The sequence below is a fragment of the Venturia canescens genome, chromosome 8 (assembly GCF_019457755.1).
Source record: "Venturia canescens isolate UGA chromosome 8, ASM1945775v1, whole genome shotgun sequence".
Classification (NCBI taxonomy): Eukaryota; Metazoa; Arthropoda; class Insecta; order Hymenoptera; family Ichneumonidae; genus Venturia; species Venturia canescens.
Window position 1 is genome coordinate 21,111,113 of NC_057428.1, and position 20,281 is coordinate 21,131,393.

The window sequence follows — 20,281 nt, forward strand, 5'->3', positions numbered from 1 at the left end:
TCCGACGAATGGAAATTCGTCGCGTTGTCGCGACTTTGCTCCGCGCCAAGTAAATTCCTCGTGTTTTACCATTTTCTCTCCTTTTTATCGTTGTGCAAAGCTTTGCATTCACCGCTAAAATAAGCCGAACGAGCGATTCTCCCAGACGTTTTTTCTCCCATTAAACGAGGAAGATAAAGCGGAAATGAAAAGCTTGCCCGTTTTTTATCGACTCGCGCGAGCTAATTATCCGCGGTTTTACGATCGATTTATAAACGCGCCCGGGCATGCCCGATAAAACTTTGGCGCTTCCGGCTCGTAAATCCTGAAACTTTGATGGCGGGGGGTGGTGAAATTTTTTTTACTTCCCCTGGTAGCTTCCCGGTGCCTGAGCCGTGCTCAACTTTTTCCCTAATTCCGCATTCTCCCAGATCCGCTGCAGCTCCGATCGCGTGCTCGCGCTCGAGGCCGTTTCCTTCTTTCCCTAAAACATCACGATCTCGTTTGGCAGATCAGCAGCAAGCGGAAGTCTCGTTCCCAGTCTTTCCGAACGACTCGAATCGCGAAAGAGTTGCGTTTCCTCCCCGAAATCGAGATCCGACTCTCGACGAGCCCAAAACTCACTGAATTTTTCGCCCCCGAAGCAACTTTCTCGGTCGCCTCGTGAAATCGTTCGCGGCGCGGCCTCACCGCGCGCATCTGCCTCGTTTTTCGAGCTCCTCGCGCGTTCGTCAGACACGATACGGCCGCCCAATCGCGTGCCCGCCCAGCGACGCGGCGGCTTCGTCAGCAAGGTCGTTCTTCAGGTATGCGAGAATTAGAAAGTTCGTTACCATAAAAGACGCTTCCCTGGGCGGTTCTCTCGTTCCCGAAACCATAAGATTTCGGAAGCCACCGCGCACGAATACATTCGAAAAGTGGCTCTTCGAACGTGCAACTTTTCCTCAGCAGCCTTCCAATTCCCTCCGTCAAATTAACGAGTCAATCACCTCGAAATCCATTTTGTATGAAAAGGCTCTCAACCCAAAGCCTCAATCCGGCGTCACGAAGGGCTCTCCGCCTGGTGAGAGAGCCTGAGAAGCTGCTAAACGAGGAGGCAAGGTCGAGAATGCCTTAATCGATCGATCCTCGAGCAGGCTCGAGAGCGGCTTCTTCACTCTCTCAAATATCCGAGCATGTTTGGATAAATTTCGAAACGGGACAATGAAACGCGTGTTTTTCTGTAATCTACAATTTTAGTACGAAACATTTTTCTCTGAGATAAATATTTATTGAAATAACGCAAAAAATCATTTTTGTGTCAATTTTTTTCAAGTTTCTATATCGAAAATGTCATCAGTGCGAATTTGAACGACCGTGTTCTCAAAGTCACTCACGAAACCTCAAATTCATTATTCAAAGGGTTGATTAGGACTCGCGAGGACTTTTCGCAGGGCTCGCGGGGGGAGTTGGGCTCTTCGGAGTTTTCCAGCGGCGCGGTTGTTTATCGATCGAGTAGGTGAGACGAGGAAGGGGACGTGGGTGGGAGCGATTTGCCGGCGTCGCGACGTCGTTCGCACCGCGGTTCACTGCGCCCTCTGCGTCCTTGGAAGGCGTGCGTCGTCGTCGAGGAGGAGCGTCTTCGCGGAGGCTTTGTCCTCGCCGCATCCTCGTTCTCGTTGCTGGGCTCGCGTTCTTTTCGATTATTCTCCAATTCCGCTCGCTTCCGCATTGGCCGTTGTTCGAACGAGGATAAAGAGAGCAGCGATGTGGTGCTGCAAGCGCGTCGATGACACCTCGAGCTGGCCGATCACAACGATTCTTAGAGGTAAAGAAATATCGAAAAGTTTCGGATAAGCACGAAATCTGAGCTTCCTGCTTGTCGCTATGAAGAAAGGCTTTTTATTGTTTCGTCCTGCTGCGAAGTGTTATTCGCTTCGGCACCGAGGAGCAGCCTCTGATAATGCTGCTTCCCAGGGAACGCTCACCTCGAAAACGATTTTTGTAAGCACGCAGCTTGTTTGCTTACTTTTCTCAATATTTTTTCACGACAAATTGAGCTTTGGGTTGATTCTCGCTCCCGATGTACACGCAGCGGCTTGAGACGATCGTTCTCGAAGCCCTGCGAGGAGGCCGCCGCGGATGCGGGCCTCCTCGTTCTCCTTTAATCGCATTTCTCGTGCTCCCCCTCTCGGCGCATAACTTGTACGATTTAATGCCGCGCTCTCGTGTGTACAAATGTCGACATGCCAAAGTGATGCAATCGCCGGGAGTTTACCGCGAGAGAGTCGCCGAGACGCTGGGCGACATATTGGGAAGAGAGCGAAAGCTTCGCACTCGAATGAAATTATCACCGTCCACGTGTCTTACACGCTCATCGATTTTCTCTCGCACCCGCCGCCCCGGCTCCTCGTTTGCGCTCGCGATGTGGAGCGTGCTCGAGCAAGAGATCTGCAATGGTCCCCTGCCGCGCGTGTGGCCTCGCTCACTCGCTTCGCTTTTCAATGCTCTCTCGTCAACGCATATACGCGTCGATATTCCTCGACTCGTTCACGCAGCTCTCCGTCGCGCAACCGCGTGCACGAGAGTCGGCTCCCGAGGCTCGTCCAGCGCTGTTTTTTCTCCTGCTGGTTTTCTGCGACTTTTGACGGAAATTCGAGCGCTATTCAGACGCAGGCTTCCCGCCCTTTTCCCCGGGTCTGCCGATAATTTTCCCTGAAATTATCGCAGAAAAGATAAGAGACTCACATTTGTACTGTGAAAATGAGCGCATTCGTGGGCCGCGGCTGTCAAATACGACGCGGTGTCGTTTTATCGCGGGGCAGCTAATCTGCGATACTTCTCGTGGTCAATTAAACCGGACGTTTGACGGGGGCGGGGTATCAGCCGGTAATTGGATGAAGACGTAGTTACGGTGGGAGAGTGACAAGTCTCTTGGGCGATCTCGTTGAGGCTCGAAGCGCCTGCGGGATTGATGAAACTTGATAAAGCAGTTCGGGAGGACAGAAATTCTCAGGAAACTCTCAAAGGGAACGAGGCTCGAGGCTGCCCCCCTTGGAAGAGATTTTGGGCCTCCTCGCGCTCGTGACGTCACATCCGACGTCTCAAGAGACGCTCGCGACGAGAGACATCCTCGAAACGCGAGACACTCTCGCTCTCTCGTCGCGTGGGTCAGTTATTTTCGTACTCGAGCAGCTTCGCCCCTCGGCCTTCCCTTGCCCCGGCCCGCGCTCGCTCACTGCACTCCTTTAAATTCCACACTTTTGTTTTTCCCTTCATCTCCCTTCCCGACGACTCTTTCTCCGTCTTTCGCGGCCCTCGCGCGCCCGCTCTGCCATTTTCGCGTATTTGAAGAATTCCCACGCGCAGCGTCCGCTCGATCGTCGCCACCGATTCGCGCTCATTTTTTCTGCCGATTTTCTTCCGGCAATTCGCCCGTGGAAATCGGGTCTTTCGACCTCCGTCCAACGCACTTTCGTTCCATCAGTCAAAAAGTTCTTTCCACCTGTTCGCATTGCAGACTAAAACCATTTTTCCGGACAACCGCGATCGTTCGCGTGCCCTCGATTCAGCAGCCTTGAATTCCCCGAGCTCGCTCGTGCAAATCTGTCACGTTGAAGCGATCGATAAGCGACCTGCTGCGAATTACAATGTTTCGAGAGGCGCTTCAACGCAAAGCAAAGCAAAAGATGAAAACGCGTGTAGAGAGCCCCGGGTGCAGTTTAAAAAGGAAGAAAAAACAGGGAAAAAGCCTGCTGCGAGGCTCGTGGAAAGAAGCCGCGAGAGAAGTGCTCGATCGCGTGTCTCGCGTGAGGACGTTTAATTAAGCGGACGAGACGAGCGATCGGTCAGTCCGTTAGGTGCATCGGCGCTCGTTAATCAATCGCGCTATTTCTCACTTTCGTTTATCTCATACGCGCGCGATCTCACCGCAATGAAAATCATCGGCTCGACGCGCCGCTGCAGAATTCGTGCATCCAGACCCGGCCACTTTCCCCCGTTGCAGAAACCGCGTATCTATCTTTACAGTCGGCAATCGAGCGAGGGTGTGCAACGACGAAGGCAGAACGAAGCAGACAATTTTGAAAAATTGCTTGCATTTTTATTATTTCATTTTTCGAAAACGTACTCAAATTTCACAAAGATCTGAGCACTCCAAGTGTAATTTTGAGCGACGTTTTTACGTTTCTCGACGGCTCGTTGGTAAAATCTCCGAAACTATTCGACCGATGCTCCCCAAAATTTTACCACGTGTTCTTCGTGACTAGAGCTACAGCGCGTGTCATACGACTTCTGAAATTTTGAGCGGAATTATTTTTTAATTCCAAAAAACGATGAAAAAAACGTGCTTTTTCGTAGTTTTCGGAAAAACGGGAGCCATTTTGGTATTTTTGAAAAAATGGAGAGTGATACGCGCTACAGTCATTTAGATATTGAATCGAAAACCATTTTTTCTCCGATCATCCCTTCCACAGATTTTATCAACAGCGCACACCCATTTTTTTCTCCACCCGTCTTCTCGCCCAATTTTCTGTACGAAAACTCAGTAAAATAAATATTAAAAAAATGTTTTTGTGTACTTCAAGAGTGTATTTTTAAGGCCCAACACTTTTTATATCCATATTTATAATTTATACCGGTCAAAAAAATTCCTAAAAATTTGAGCCATGGAAAACGAAACGTAGCCTCGTTGACCCATGAGTTGCGCAATGATAAATTAAATTGAAAATAACCGCAAGGTTTATCGGTGTGAAATTATAATTTATGAGGATTTTATTTATTGGAAAATAACGATTTGGCGTTTATGCGCTCTCGCGCCTTTCGCAAGCTTAGTGAGAGTTTCTATTCGCGCGGAACTCTGCTTGCTTTTATGGATACATCGATTCCGGGTCGAAGGACACCCGCGCCCACCGGCCTGTGTGCACACACAGGCGTTGCAATAATAATCTAATCGCTCGTAGATTATTGTGAATGATCTCTCCTCCCTATCTCTTTTCTCTCTGGCAGAGTCCGCCGCGCTTAATTTCCTCCTAGCAAGAGAGCGAAGGAGGAACGAAAATCGGTCGGCGTTCCAAGACCACTGAAGAATCAGACTTTCCCCGGCGTTGTCCAATTTATTTAGCCATTAAGCATACGCGGACAAGGCGACGAGACAAGAACGCGGCAACGTTGATCCAGCCGAGTGCACTTTTCCCGCATTTCCTTGTACTTTTCGTTCCTCGCTTTCTTTCCATTTAAAAAAAATATAATTCTCGCAGACATTCCGCGCGATTAAATGCGCGGCGCGCGGGATTGATCAATCGATTGACCCCGCTAAACCGCTCTTACGAGAAAAGTTCGACGACTTTCCCTCTCCCTCCCTCTCTCTCTCTCTCTCCCATTTTATTTATTATTGCGCGACTACGTACTCGAACGGAATTGAGTCAAACGATTTTTTTCTTTTCTCAGCAATTGCGCAATGCCAACGGAGCGAAAATCTGTTGGAAAAATGACGCAGAAAATTTGTTTCTTTCTCTTTCAACGATCGGAGCGAATAAAAATATGCGAACGCGGTCCAACGAACGCGCGGCTTTCTCCGCGAATCGAATCCCAGATTCACGAGCGTATTATTGCAAATCGCGTATGTGGGAGTCTGAAACTTCTTGCGCGGCACGACGAAAGGTTAATAGTTGGGATTAACAGACACACGTTTCTCGACTCGTAGCTACGTGCAGCAGCCTTATTTTCCTTGCGGCACAATTAGAAGTTGGGTGTCCTTGATAAGCGAGCTCCAATTGCAGGCGCGACAGCAGAGCCTCAAATTGTGCGAAGAACGGATTACTACATTTTAACACGGTCATGCCTTTTCTCAGACTCTGTTCTCGATTCGTTTACATTCTTCGTTTCGTCGAACGACCTTTTCAGCGAGTTGGGAGAATTTTCATTTTTATCCGAGGACGAAAGTTTTTCACGAAAATTGCATTATTTTGCAAACGAGGTTTCTGGATCGAAAGACACGAGTCGCGCGGTTCCCTGCGCAATACAATTTAGTCGGCTCGCGCGAAAACCTTCGGCTGCGCCAATCGGGGAGGAATTTGTGCAGGTAGCTCAAGGGGCTCTAAATTTATCCTGACAAAAAATCGATCCCTTTGGTTTCCAGCCCCTTTCGCTTTCGGCCTGACACTTCGTGGCCCAATTTCGATGCAGTTTATACAAAAAATCTTCCGTTTGAAAAAACGACGACAAAGCAGTTTTCTTGGCTCTAATTTTCGTCTGCGTAGCCAGCGATGCGCGATGGATTCCGAATTCGCTGAAAACGGGAATTGACGATCGTGAAAATCGCGAGCGAGTCTACCGTCCGTCGGCCACTCTGCTCTGCAGAAAGTGAGAGAATCGAAGAAAAATTGCTCAAAGCATCGTCGAGCCGGCGGCGGCGCTCCTCGCTCGAGTTCTCAACGGAGAGTCTCTCGTCTTTGAAAGTGACTTTTTACAGCTGAAGGCAAAGCAGAACCCTGCGAGACGAGTATCCGTTGGAAGCCTCAGCCGTCTGCCATCCGCGTGGGAGGACGAGAAGACTTTTTCAGCATCGAGCAGCATTCCCGATCGAGTTTTCATCGATTGTGTCCCCGTTTCCGCACAATTTTTTCGTTTCTTTTACCACGCGCAAAGATTGCAAAGAATTTTTATTGAAAATCGAAATTTCCTTGGTTTTTCATCATTTGACAAAGTCCATTCGGAGTTTATTAGTTTCCAAAAGAATTGAAAATCCTTTGATGAGTCGATTTCATTCGCATTTGGTGCGACTCTCGATGTTTCCTCATTGCCAACTCGATCCTCAGCTCCTCCGTTAATTTCTAATCGATCAAAAAACCGTCGTTATCCTTTCTCAACGAGAAACCACGTTTGGGAGGCTCATATAAACGTTGTTTTATCTTCGAGGATGCATAGTTATAGGCGAGATCAAAGATTTAAGGTATTACTGGATGGATAGTCCAGCCGATAAATTGTACTTGATCGGAATTTCCGTACTTCGTGATGCAATAAAAATCTGAAAAAATTCAGCAACATTTGGAAAGTTATGAACTACAATTATCAATAATAATATTGCCCAAAAGTTATTAATAAATTGTTTAAATAAATAATTTTTTAACAATTTTACAGTAAACCCTTGTTTTTTTTTTTTTACGAATCGAATGTGCGCATTTTTCTAAATGCTCGTGATTTTTTTCCGAATTTTCGTGGATTTTTGAAATTCCCTTTTTTAAATTTTTTAAGTGGCTCTATTTGTAGATTTTTCGATCCAGTAACCTTGAGACTTTTCAAAACTGATGGTAAATATGTCTTCTAAAACGTATTGAAAATTCGAATTTTTAAAAATTTTTTTCAAAATTTTTTCAAGAAATTTCAAAAATCCACGAAAATTCGGCAAAAATTCATGAGCATTCGGAAAAATACACACATTTGATTCGTAAAAAAAACAGTAGGTCACCACAAAATTATTGAATAATTGATTGTTTAAACAATTTTTTATTAACTTTTGGGCAATATTATTATTGATAATTGTTGTTCATAGCTTTCCAAATGTTGTTGAATTTTTTCCGATTTTTATGGCATCACGAAGTACGGGAATTCCAATCAGATATAATTTTTGGTCGAGCTATCCATCCAGTTATACCTTAAGGTGATCTATTGCACGGTTTAATCGGAATCTCATATTTTCTTTCAAATATCAAGCTACTCGGAATAAATCGTGCAACAGGATTTTTACCGACTGAACAAGTGATAGATCACCTTAAGCGAGGGTCAACTTTGGCCCTTTGAACATTTGGGCCCTTTGAGGCTTTTCTGTTCCTCGGTTTGCTGGCTTTCGGCCAAGGCTTGTGAACTCGTGTATTCATCGTTCTCTCGTAGCGTTGAGAGCTGGTTTACACGCCCACGAATTTACAAGAAGCGAACAAGGAGTCGAGAGGTCAAGGGACAGGAGAAGAGGACAGACTGCGAGGATTATCGAACGGTTGTCCTCGCGCGGACAATTAGAATCCCTGACACTATTTGCGTACCGAAAACGCTCTACGCTGAAGAAATACGAATAATACCCTTGAAATCATCATCGAGATTTATTAGCTTCCGTAACGTGGAAAAATGAGTCTTCCAATTTGCACCAACTTTCGCGTTCGTTCGCCCAACGAGTCCCGTAATTACGGGAATTTAATTACGACCACAAATTAATTGATGGCAATTAACCCCCCATTTTTTATCTCCGACCCAAGATCGAAAGTGCTTTGTTTCTCATTCACGAGATCGCGGCGACCGCGCCTGCTGCAGCGATTAATCGATTATCCGCGGGGGCATATATAAAACAGCGAGGGATATAAAAATGAGAGACCGAGAGGCGAGCCGTCGTCCCCAGAGCCGAGTCGAGTGTCGTGTGTAACACTCGCGAACTCTCCTGATGCTGGAGCTTCCAACGTTCCGTTAATTATCCCTGTCTCGGGGAATTAGAAGTAATTAAGGTCAGAGCGTCGCATGACGATACTCTTCGCGAGATGTACACACCGACAACGCGCTCCGCACTTCGATACCTCGGTACACCACCGGGCTTCTCGTTTGCCAACTGCTTGCCTGCCCCCCTCCCGCGCCGCTTCCCTCTCTTTCTCGCTCCTTCCCTCGCGGTTTTTTCAGTCTTTCTTTCCATTCTCAGATCCAATATCTCGAAATCACTCTCTCCCCTCCGCGATATCTCGGTGCTCAATCCTTTTGTGCTTGTTCGCTAACGTGTAACCTGCTTACGCTCGTTCATTCATTTTGTATTGTTCCCGCACCTTTATCTGCCTCTCCTCAAATACCGCGCGTATCTGCTTCGCGTCGTATCGGCGAATTTCATTATCGTTGCTCCGGAAAGAAGAATTAATTTAAAATATGCGAATTCACGTTTCGTTGAGGGGAATGAGCAGTTTTACTTGAACTTGGTATCGCGGCGGAATGAACGATGAATAAAGCGGAAGGATTCGTGAGCAGGAAAAAGGAGATTTTTCCCGAGTCGAAATTTTCAGCCGTTTATTAATAATGTTTTTTTACGATGACTGCTGAATTTTTATTATCTCAAACTCGACCTCTGAGAACGGATACTCTCGTCCGGTTTGTGCGAGCAATTAGTACTCAGCATTTCTTCGTCGTAAGGCAAACGGGCGAGGCCTCGCAAAAGCGCACTTCGGTAAAACGAATATTCTCGATTGTTGAGGAATAATTTATGTGGTCCTTTATCCGTAGCCCTCTGGCGGACTTTTTTTACACTAAAAATTGTACTGGGAAATAAACTTTGAGTTTTGTGAATATAAGAGAACATTCGCTCTGTAGATTTAGGCCGTAGACAGCAGACTGCCTTTAAGGACACGGATCAACGACGCACTGGTGCAAATTTGTACTTGGACTTTTTAAAACGTTTTTATTTCGTTCATGAATGTGTGGAATTAATCTTACTACGAGACTTTTTAGGGGTAACGATTCCTTAGTAATCGATTAGAATCATTGTAAAAATGGAGAGATTAAGTTTCATTATAGAAAAATGGGCAAATTGAAGAAAGGAATTTCGAAGTTCTATAGACACTTGACATTTTCTTGGGTGCAAATTTGCACCGGTGTCGCGTCTATGCTATCAAAATAGGACCTGGGGCTACTGAAACTGCGTCCAGAGAAGTACGAGGTTCCGTGCAAGTGGTCCAGGAAGAGAAGTTGATTCGGGCGACACTTTTAGGCGCATGGAGACTAGCAAGTGCGGAAAAGATAGCCGCAAATTTCGAAACCGTTCGATTTGTGCCATCGTCAAACTGTTTCACCGAATTTCGATTTCGAAAATTCCAAGTGAGGTTATTTGACTGATCCGTGCTCTTAAATGAAGTTAAATGCCTTTAAAATAGGCTCAAAATTTCGACTAAAATTTCGACTCGGGTCGGAAGGAGGCAATTCTGATGGGAGGTTGAAAATTGGGCCGAGAACGTGCAGCGAACGAATGAGACGGGGAACAGAAGGTTTTGCGATGTTTTGCGGGATCTTATCGGCTCTGGGATGGACACGAGTTCGCGTTTGTTTTCAAGATTGTTACAAGCGTGGGGAAAAACGAGGATACTTTGCATTGGACGAATGGCCGAGTTTTTCAACTCTCGTTTCCCTTGGCGTGTCTCATTCGCGGCAACGAGTGTTCCAGATAAAGTTTAATAGTCATTCGTGGAAACGGGCGCGTATAATCTGGCGTCATATCAATTACGACAAATACTTTGTAAGATCGCGGTTATTGTTCGAAGGAGTGGAAAAGGCGCGGACGCGAATTTCTCGATCTTTCATATCGCTGCTCACCCCGGCAAAGTGGCACTTTTCAACCGAATAAACTCGAGCCGTTTTGCTCGCTCTCGCTTGACTCGAATCGCCCGAGAGTCTCGCGGAAAACGCGCTTAAAAAGCCTATAAAAACGCGGAGAAACAAAAAGCCATTAAAGAAACGGGACGACAAGAAATCGTCTCTGGAACGCTTCCACTCGCCCCCCATTTGTCAAGACTCGCGCGCACACTTGCTCAAGATTCGTGAACTAGGCCAGAAACCGCACTGCAGGAAAAACATTTATCTCTGTACACTACGCATTCAGACTAATCTTCGGTTTATTCCACTCCCAAAGAGCGCGCAGAGAAGCGACCGAATTTATCCACCTTCTCGGTCCTTTGTTACAGAATCGAAGTCCTTTTTCGACCTGGCGTTTCACCGGACAAGTGACACCGTTTCGACCGCTTTTTTTATAAATTATTCAATATACATTCCCAAACAGATGAGGAGCAAGAAAAAATGGGCAATCTTTCAGTTATTTTATGTCGCGATGAAATTTCGTTGAAAAAATCTTCATTAAAATTCAACATCAAGATTTAAAATCCTCCAAGATTCGAAGCGGAGAATCGAGTTGTTCAAAAATTCATAACAACCTTGGTCGACCGATTCAGAAGCGAGATTCAGAGCACCCGATGCCGCGCGCAGACGAGAGAAAATAAGTTGGAAAAATTGGAATGGTCCGAGGTGAAATTTTGACATGAAACGTCGTAAATGTAAGTTCGGGGATATATCGATCCACGAGAAGAGAAGGCGAAAAGGAGAGAATGGAGAAAATGGGGTTTTGTGTGTTGCTTCGAAAACAAGTGTGCGTTGCGGGCACTCGGCGAAGCGTGGAGCAAATTGACCCACATCATTATTCCCCGCGTCTACTTTTCTTTCTCGGCATCGCACCGTTCCCCCCGCCCGTTTTTTTTATTCCATCGCGGCATTCGAAATAATCGATGATCGATAACCGAGCCTCGCCTCTCCGCGGCTCGAGCAAGACTCGCGGGACGCCGGGAAGCGAGTAATTCGCTTTTCATCGCTTCTAAAATCTCGTCGATCGTCGAGGCAAGGAATGCGCCGGAGAATTTTAGCCTCCGTGAACAGCGTCGATGAGATTAACGGTTGCTCGAATGCGATCGCGAATTCACCTCCCGCCGTTCGGCCTTCCTACACTCGCTCCGCGTTTCTTCTCGCGTTGCGACAACTCCGTCGCGATTAATCGATTCCGAGATGAACCAACGAGAACGGTGAAACTCTCGACGAGACGCGTTCGACCGCCTCGATCATTTCCAGACGTCAAATCGCCCGTTTTTATTGCCATTTCGAACTTTTCATCCCGAAGTTTTGAATCGACGAACAAGCTCCGTTGAACGATCAATAAACAAACTTTTTATTCCTCATAAAACCTTGAATTTCCACGATTAATGAAACTTTTCACGCTCCCACTCAACTTCGAATCCCCTGCTGGCTCAATAAAAAGCTTTTCAAGACCCGGAGGATTGCTCGGGTCATGGCCGGTGCGTGACGCCGCCCCCGGTGCAGCTCGCCCCTTCGCAACGTACATCGCAACCATGAAATCTCCCCGCAGTAGAATCCTACCTTTGCGCTTTGATTCATAAAACAAACATTATGTCATAAAACAAAGTGTTAACTGCCCCTGGAATCGAAGGAGTTTGGTAGATCAGAGTAAAGATTATCCTCAAAGAACAAAAGCCAAGAGCAGCACGAAGGACTCGTGATTCCAGAGAGTCGTCGCTCCCGCCGCGCGGCGATCAGTCGACGGCTTTGCTGGTAAAAAGGCCTGGAACAGAGACCTACTGCTCGAGGGTGAGTTCGCAGGGTAGGTCAGGAGCCTCGTGTGTTTCCTTTTCACGTCACCTGTCGGTTGTTCCGCGTCGACCCGGAGTTCGATGACCCGGGCAATGCCGTTGGAGCACCAGCCGAGTTTTCGAGTCGCCAGGGGATTTCGGATGGAATAATCGATTGAGTAATCGATAGAAGCGAATCGTGGCGTGCCGAATCGCTTTCGATTGAGCTTAATCGCCGTCGATCGAACCGCTTGTGATGTTCCTGCTTAATTGTTGCCGCGGCTCGCCTCCTCCGTTGATCCAAAGCATCGATCCAAGTGCGAGCATCGACTGTAGCTGGTGGGACGACGTGTATATGAGCGACATCGGAAAGTATCGTTCGCTCGCTCGATTCTGTATACAGGAAGCCGAGGATCCACGTTGCGTTGGCAAGAGATAAGCCGAGAATTAAGGGCGCAGCATAATAATGGAGGCTCAATGGAGAGCCGATGCTCCGCCTACGCGAATTGAGGCTTTCGGACACCGCGCGTAGGCCGCTGTTTCTCCGCTCTTTTGTCAGCATGGAAAGGGGCTCGGTACGATCGAACTAGGAGATTTCGTGTCCAGCTTCAACCTCGCGTTCGCGTCACGCGCGAATGCATCTCGCTTTATTAATCAGCAAATCGGAGGATTCGATTGCGCTCTCCGTTCTCGTTCCCGACTCCGAATCTTTCCGCAGCTCCTTCATCGCGAGCCCGCGGTGAATCTCAGTTCTCCGAATCTTTGGAGGCTTCGCGAGAAGATTTTCAAGGGATCTTTCGTCCTTGGAAACCGACAAGTTCGTGTTCCGCAATGAATACGAACGGACGGTACGAAGTCGATGACGAAACGAAATTTGGAGAATCGGATTTTGTTGTGCGGGAAGGGGGGGGGGGGGGACGCAACCGCGGGGATGCGGACAAATATCGCGATGAATCCTCGCGCGCGCGAGGATACGAGCCGATGACGCAGGACACGAGCGTCGTATCGAAAGAAAGAGAGCGTCGGGGCGTCGTCGTCGTCGTTGTCGTCGTCGTTGTAGTTATCGACCCTGAAGCTCGTCGGCGCCGGTGCCACCGTCGCCTCCGCGCGTCACCCTGGCAACCTCGCCCATTTTCTTCTCTCTCCCTCTCGCGCGCGTCGCGTTTGTAAAAGCTCTGTATGAGAGAAGCGTGTTCCGGGCGGGGGGGGGGGGGGGGGGCAGAGACGACAGACTCGGAGGAGTCGCGGTAGCCGGAGGCGGCGAGTCCTCGAGCACGCTGCAAAGTATCACATTTGAGCGATCCCATTTACATATCATAACGAGTAAAAACGATAAAAGAGAAGGAAAAAGAAGGACGCGTGGGTGGAAATTAGAGTACCGAAGTAACGAGATCCCGCCATTTTTCAAGAGCCCTTTTAATTGCGACGCAAAGATTTTCCATCCCTCCGATGAGATCGTGGAAAAAAAATCGCTCGAAACCTGCGCTCAGCCCCGCGCTCGCGAATCTTAGCGATTCTCTATAATTAACGCAATCTCGGCCCGCTCGAGGATCCGCACCTGTGCGACGCATCAAAGCGTGAGATTAAGCGCGATTAGCGTGTCTAGAGGAGTGTGTCTTGTAGCGAAAGGACGAAACGCGACGCGCAAGAATCCAAAGATCGTTTGCCCTTTCTCTGTTTACCGATCGGCGATGCGTTAGCGCCCTGAGGCCCAGCACACAAACGCGCGAGCGCGTAAAAATGCATGTGTGCGGTTAGTCTCGATCGATGCACGTGTAGAGCCGAGGGAGAGGCAGCCGAACGAAACGAAACGAGAATCGGCGTGGCCTATTACGTCGTTACGGGCCCGCGGAGACGCGGGTACAGGTGCAGCAGGAAGTCGACTCGTGTCTTCGTCCCCGAAGCTACAGGTATATATGCGAACTCCGCGCACGCTGCTTCGAATCCGTTCTCGTTTTACTGTCGCGAGGCTCTCTTCGTGTCGCTCAAAATTGCAGACCCTGCCCCTCTCGCAGTTTACTGCAAAACGATCTCGTTTAATCGAGCCGGAAAAACGGAGCGTCTTTTTAATGTCGGGACGTCGCTGGGGTTACACGCCGACGGCGGCGTCTCGCCCTCGCCGTGTGTTGCGGACTTGACGATTCAATGTCCGCAGACGACGGTGCGCCGCTCCTGCGTAAACATAGCTTGTCTCGCCACTTTTAATCTCCATTCACGGCGCTTTTCCTGCCTCGAGATAACTCCTCAAGAACCAACCTCCGGAGCCCAGCTTCGCGGCAAATCGCGTGCGCGTTTAAACCCTTTCATTCATCAAGTTGTGTCCTCGCGTCGCTGCTCCGCGGGAACAAAATCTGTTGCGTGTCTCTGCCGAGCGTTTCGCGCGCGCGAATAAAACTCCGCTTGGCGCCACTCGCGCATCAACTCGATTTTCAATTACCACTTTCGTCACCGAGTTATTAAAATATGGTTTTGTCGTCCTGGAGCAGGGACGCGGAAATCGTCGAGGGATTTCGCCCTCCCGTTTCGTCGGCAGCATTTGAAATCGGTCCAAGTAACCGATTTGTAAATTTGAAAGAATATTTATTCGACGGTGAATCACGCGCTCGATTTCCAGGCACCGATGACCCGCGCACATGCAGCACCGTTTTGAAAGGTTTCTTGAAAAGTAGCACCGATTCGAGCCCCGCAACTAAATCGGCAGTAATTACCTTCGTTACGAGACGCGTTTCTACTTTCTTTATTTTGATTGATCGCGACTCGACTTTCATTGTCATTGGCCGCGCGCGCGTTTCATTCGGTACGGTAAAAGTAGAGCCTCTCGGGAAGATTATGATTATTGGAGGAACATTTGACGTCTCTCGTTATTTCCACTGGACCAATTAATCTCGGCGCAAGCATCCGGGGAATTTTCATTTCGGAATAGCGAGATCGGGTTTCTTTCCCGAGGATTTTCGTCGTCGTTTCGTCGAGCACCCGAGCCCCACTCGGGCACTCATATCCGGGCATTTATATCTCTCAAACGCAACCGTCAACGTTCGCGTTATTATTCTATCCGCGAATTCCTACGCGGTGGCAAGAGAAAGGGCGATCTTTCATCGGGATTTATAGCCGCGAGAGCGATGAATCAGGTCTCCGTAGAACGGGGGCCTGATTATTAGAATGAAATGATTATTTATGCGATGCGCAATGACCACAATTGCGCTCGACCGTTTCAATTTTCCTGGAACTTCGCCGCGGGAGAATATTATTTTCTCCTTTTCTTTTCTCCCGACGTATTTCGAGAGCTGCCCGCGGATCTATTCTTCGGCTCTCCTTCGCTCGCTGCACTCGAGTCGTACTAATGCGCTCTCTTTTTACCGCTTTTTTCGCTCCCCAACCTTTCCTCTCGACTATCCTCGTGCGAGGCTGCGATCTTTCTGCTGCCCCGGCAACACACGCGCTTTCTTTATTCTGAAGAAGAATTTGGAGCGCGACTTCCCTGCGCACTCGAGCGCTCGCCTCGCACTATTTTCCCGAGTCTCCGATCGTCCCGGGACGTCTCGCAGTCCGAGTTGCCCGAGTCGCCCCAAAAGTCACTCGGAAGAGTCGTCTTGACAGTGAAATCCACGAAAATCGATCGATCGAATTTATTTTTGTCGCCAAAACAAACGAAACGCTCGATTTTGCTTTCGTGCTTTTTTGTGTCAAGATAACTATTGTCGATTTTCTTGAAACGTTTCTTGATTTTTCACTAGAAAATTCACGCGGGAGGATATTCCCGCAGGGCTTTGTTTCTGGATATCGTAACTCACAGATTACGACTGCGCTTGCGATGCGCCTACGCTTTCGTATACATAAGTTACGGAAACAAACGAAGCGTTCGAGAGAAATCTTTATTTCTCCCTACAAATCACTCCGGTTCCGAAGATAATCGTACGATTAAACTCAGCACGATTCCGGAAGGGATAAAAAAGCTTCTGAAAGAGCAATAAAAGGAACGTCGATCTCTGGAATTTATCGCCAGAATGGTTGTCCAAACTTTGAGATACTTTGCTCCACGCTCAGCAAATTCCTCGAAATTTCAGTCCCAAAGCAAAAAAATCAAATTCACTTTTTCACACTCAATCGAAATGATTCGAACGACGAGAAAATATCGTAAAAATGCTCGTTTAAAGGCGTGAGTCCGGCGTCGGGATCGTTAGTGAATAAAAAAAACATTGTGCCCGAGTCACAATCAAAGTTCCATTGTTTTCATTGACGTGTACTTAGCGCGAGATGAATTGAATTGATTGATTATACGGTCGAGAGAGAAAAGTGGGTGTAAAGTGAGAACGTCGAGCGCGCGGAGCGGGGATCGGTCCGAGTGATTTTTCGGAGAGCCGTGCTTCGATGGGGTATCGTTTATCGTAATAACTATCATTATTCGAACTGCGAGTGACGAAGCTCGGGCCACGATTAAGTGTACCTGCGGAGACGAAGAAAAAGAAGTGAAACGCGAAGGAAGGAAAGGGGGGAGCGACTCGCACACTCGAGTATGAGTCATCGAAGCTGGCGAGTCTCGGACGATGCGCTACGCAGACTCGCGTCTTTCTCGTAGACAAGCGTTGACCGCGTTATCCCGTGATCTTCATAGGCCTTCGCTCGAACGAGCCCGCGTCGATCCATTGGAGCCTCGTGTGGAGCACTCGAAAGGCTCGCATTATTTCTTCTCATTGGTCGCTAAGAGGCCCCTTAATTTCGGGCTCAGCTTTGGTCACAGCTCTCGTTCAATGTTCTGATTAATGTGGGACCGAACGAAACGTGGGGTCTCGCGATCCCGGAGATCGTCGCGTCCGACGAGTTTCGACGTGTTTCGCTTGGAAACGTGAAAAATCGTCCGAAGTGTTCGCCATCGCGACAAAGTGGCGAGCGACGCTCGTTTCGTCAGAGTTGCGGAAAAATGGGTAAAATCGTAGCGAGGAAATCTCATCGGTGATGAAACTCCGCTCGGAAAGTGGGGCTTGAGTTTGATTACGAAACGAGTATGCGACAATGCGACGCAAAAAGAAGCCGGAGCGAGAAAAGTTTGAAGGAAGTAACGGCAGAAAGATCGCTCCTGGAGGAAGCAGGTTGAACGCAACGCTCTTGACTCCCTCGAGAAAAAAGGCTCCGAGAGAGAAAGAGCGAGCGCGGGCCATGTGAAAATCATCTCGTTCTCGTCGGTCCCTTTCTCTCCTTCGGCGATGCCAGCCGGCGGTGTGTGTTTCTTTTTTGGCCTGTTCGTTTTGAGCCGCGGATATATAGAGGACGGCGATTCACGCGGTTGCTCCGAGTGCGCTATGCGCAAAGCCCGCCTATCGCGGGCTCCGAGTCCCGAGCGAGCTTTCAGTCTCGCGTCGACCGTCGTCGCAGTGGTTCGAGGGAGCGCGCTCCCGTCACATCGCTCGTTCTATGTTCGCGGGAATGTGAACGGGCACGTCGATGTTTTTCTCCCGCGCGCTCTCCGGAATTCCCGAGCTGACAGCTGTCACCTGGCTAAAGTTTCGAGCGCGATTCTGCCGACGATCCCGCCCAGCTGGACCATCGATCGGAGCGAATTTCATCGATTCTCTTCTCTCGTGGAATGTTTATGGAGCGTGGAAGTAGTGCGACGAAAAATGAGCGGTTGATCGACGCTGGAAAAACGTCTTCCGGACTCCCTCGCAAGATCGATCGGAATTCACGTTTTCTCGGTCTTCCACTCAAGCGGTAACGAGAATTTTCGTCGGCTCGACACTTTCCACCGGAGATTGACGCCGGGCTCAAACAAACGCTCGCGGCGATTCGTTCCGTGTGTAAATATACGCACGACACGGAATTGTAAATACGAGAGCACTGTGTACTCACTTTTCTCGGGGATACGCGATCCGAAGAATCAACTTTCGTCGTCGAGCGTGCACCAGGTGATACACGACGTGCGGGTTTGCGCCATAATCCTTCTATACACGCTTACGTATTCTTATTATATACATAAACGTATGTACAGCACCCGCAAAGGTCGATCATCGGCCGTGTGCGACACAGAAACTCTCTTCGCGATTAATCGAGCCTTAAAGAGCTTCTGGCTCTTGGCAAACGCGAAAGGAGCGAATAACTTGTAAACGCGCATGCATTTTTTTCCAATCCTCTCGTTTTTCGATCACGAAGCTTTTTTCTGATAATCAGCGTTATTCTACTGATGAAAAAAGGAGTAATTACGCGAAATTAGTGGGGAAAGCTGTCAAGTTACGTATAGAAATTCGTCTTTGGGAAGTCGATGAAATAGGGGGGGCCTAAAAAATGCGGAATTCGTTTTCATGAGGCTGCGCGGGGCTCGATGTTATCGCCACTCGGGAAAACTTTCAACAGCGTTCGCTGATTAATTTGCTGGATAAGCGCTCCTCGATCTCTCGAGCGAATCATTGTTCGTGAAATCGCAAAACAAAAGTGTTTGCAGATTTTGACTGGGAGCGTTGAGAAGGAAAAGTTTGAAAAGTGACGAATTCGCGTTTTGCTTTTAATCCTTTTTGCCGAACACTCTTCGAGCCTGCTCCGTGACGAAATTGGCTTCGTCCTCGTTGCCGGTTCAATGTCCGGAGTTTCGTGAGCGGAGGAGAAGCATCGAAAAAGGAGGCTGCAGCGTCGAACGTGTTTTGCGATTATTTAAAAGAACGACGAAACAGTGCCGAGGATTCGGTCGGACAATGAATTCCCGTTGCCGGGAAGCGCATCGAGGAACGAAAAGTGCGCACACGGGATTAAGAATCTTGACGAAAACACGACAATGCTGACGGCTCGATCTGGCCCACTCGGGGTCGGACGAGTCCCGAGAACCCTCGGACCAGCCGAGGGCAGTGATCACCTCTTCTTGCTCCCCGAACGCGCTCTCGTCATGGACAGCACCCACCTGCGCCAAGATCTAGCCGGTCTCGACTTCAATCTTCATCTCAATCTGCTTCACACCGCTCCTCGTGGCAACGTTTGGCTATGTAAGTGTGCCCCGTCCGTTTTAATGCTCTCTCGAACCGCTGAACGAATGCACAGAAGGGGGAGGGGGGAGAGAAAAAAGTGACGAAATGTTGCTTTGCTCGGAGCGAAAATCACTAAAATTCTCTGTCGAATCGAGGTTCAACGATTCCGATGATTCGGCAGCGTCGAGCTGAAACAAAATCTATTTTTCACGACGTCATTCCACTAAAAAGAAACAAGTTTTAACGTGGAAAAAAATCGAGACGGCGAAGAGCGAGGTTTTTTCCCGTTTTTTGTGCGGAGCGGATGGTGCTCGGGTTAACTGGAGTGTACACATTTCTGTGGGTATTGTCCGCTCGAGTTGATCCGAATCTGCTCGCCGAGGGGTTAATACGAATCCTCCGGGTTTTTTTCACACGTGAAAAAGAGGTGACGCGAGACGAAAGCAAATTCGAGATAACGCGGAGGCCGCGTTTTCCGGGCGAGTAGTTTCTCGGTAAAGAAGAGAAAATTTGATTGATTTAAGTCATTTTCGTAGCGGCCTCGGATCGGCGGATTTCGTGGCGAAGAATCGATCGGATTCCTCGAGCGAAAAACTGTGTCATCGCGGACTCCCCCGCCGGCGCGCTTTGCGATCGTGAAGTAACTCGAGTATCGATTTATTCGTTAGGCGATCGACGATTCGGATGAACGAGGCGAGAGAACGCCCGGGGGGTCCGTTGGGAAGAGGAGGCGTGTTATGAATATTGAACGCTCGGCGAGGATTGGCGAAATCGGAGTTTTATAAAAGCGCATTCCTTGGCCGGCTCCTCGCTGCTGGCGATGCTTCGCCAAAGACACGACGACGCTCGAAGCTCCGATTGGAAGTCGACAGAATTTTTTCTTTTGTGTTCTCGAGCGCGTGTGTCGCAGGCACGTTTTATTTTATGTAACGGCGGGTGAGTCACGCGACTTTCAAGGTCTCTCGTCGCTTCCGAGATGGATTTCGCTATCAGGCCCGCTTGAGCGTTTTCGGGCGAGCCCACTTCCCCCCCGCCAGCTTCGCCGTCGCACAATCAAATGGGAGCGAGAGCTCGACACTCGAAAGAAACGTGCTCGCCCGCCCGCCGGGAGAGCCGGACGCGTTTTTGGCTGAAAAATCATTTTTTAATAGGCGCAGCTTCGATCGGAGTCGCTGAAAATCGACTCGATTCCTCGACGGAGGGCGCCCGAAGCAGAACTCCCTGCCTTCC

General features: G+C 48.7%; 1 protein-coding gene across 10 annotated transcripts in view; it reads left to right on the top strand.

Moving 5' to 3' along the window:
• LOC122415191 (MAP7 domain-containing protein 2-like) overlaps positions 1-20,281 on the top strand; it is a 107,043-nt gene that overhangs the window by 13,664 nt on the left and 73,098 nt on the right. For 2 of the 10 annotated variants that reach the window (XM_043427162.1, XM_043427165.1), the window contains exon 1: positions 17,442-19,069. The exons of 7 other annotated variants lie outside the window; for them this stretch is intronic. In XM_043427162.1, coding sequence (XP_043283097.1) covers positions 18,865-19,069 — 205 coding nt within the window. In that variant the 5' untranslated portion in view covers positions 17,442-18,864. Of the gene's footprint in view, positions 1-17,439; positions 19,070-20,281 lie in introns of those variants that run through there. One more of the 10 variants, XM_043427160.1, reaches the window with a different exon arrangement.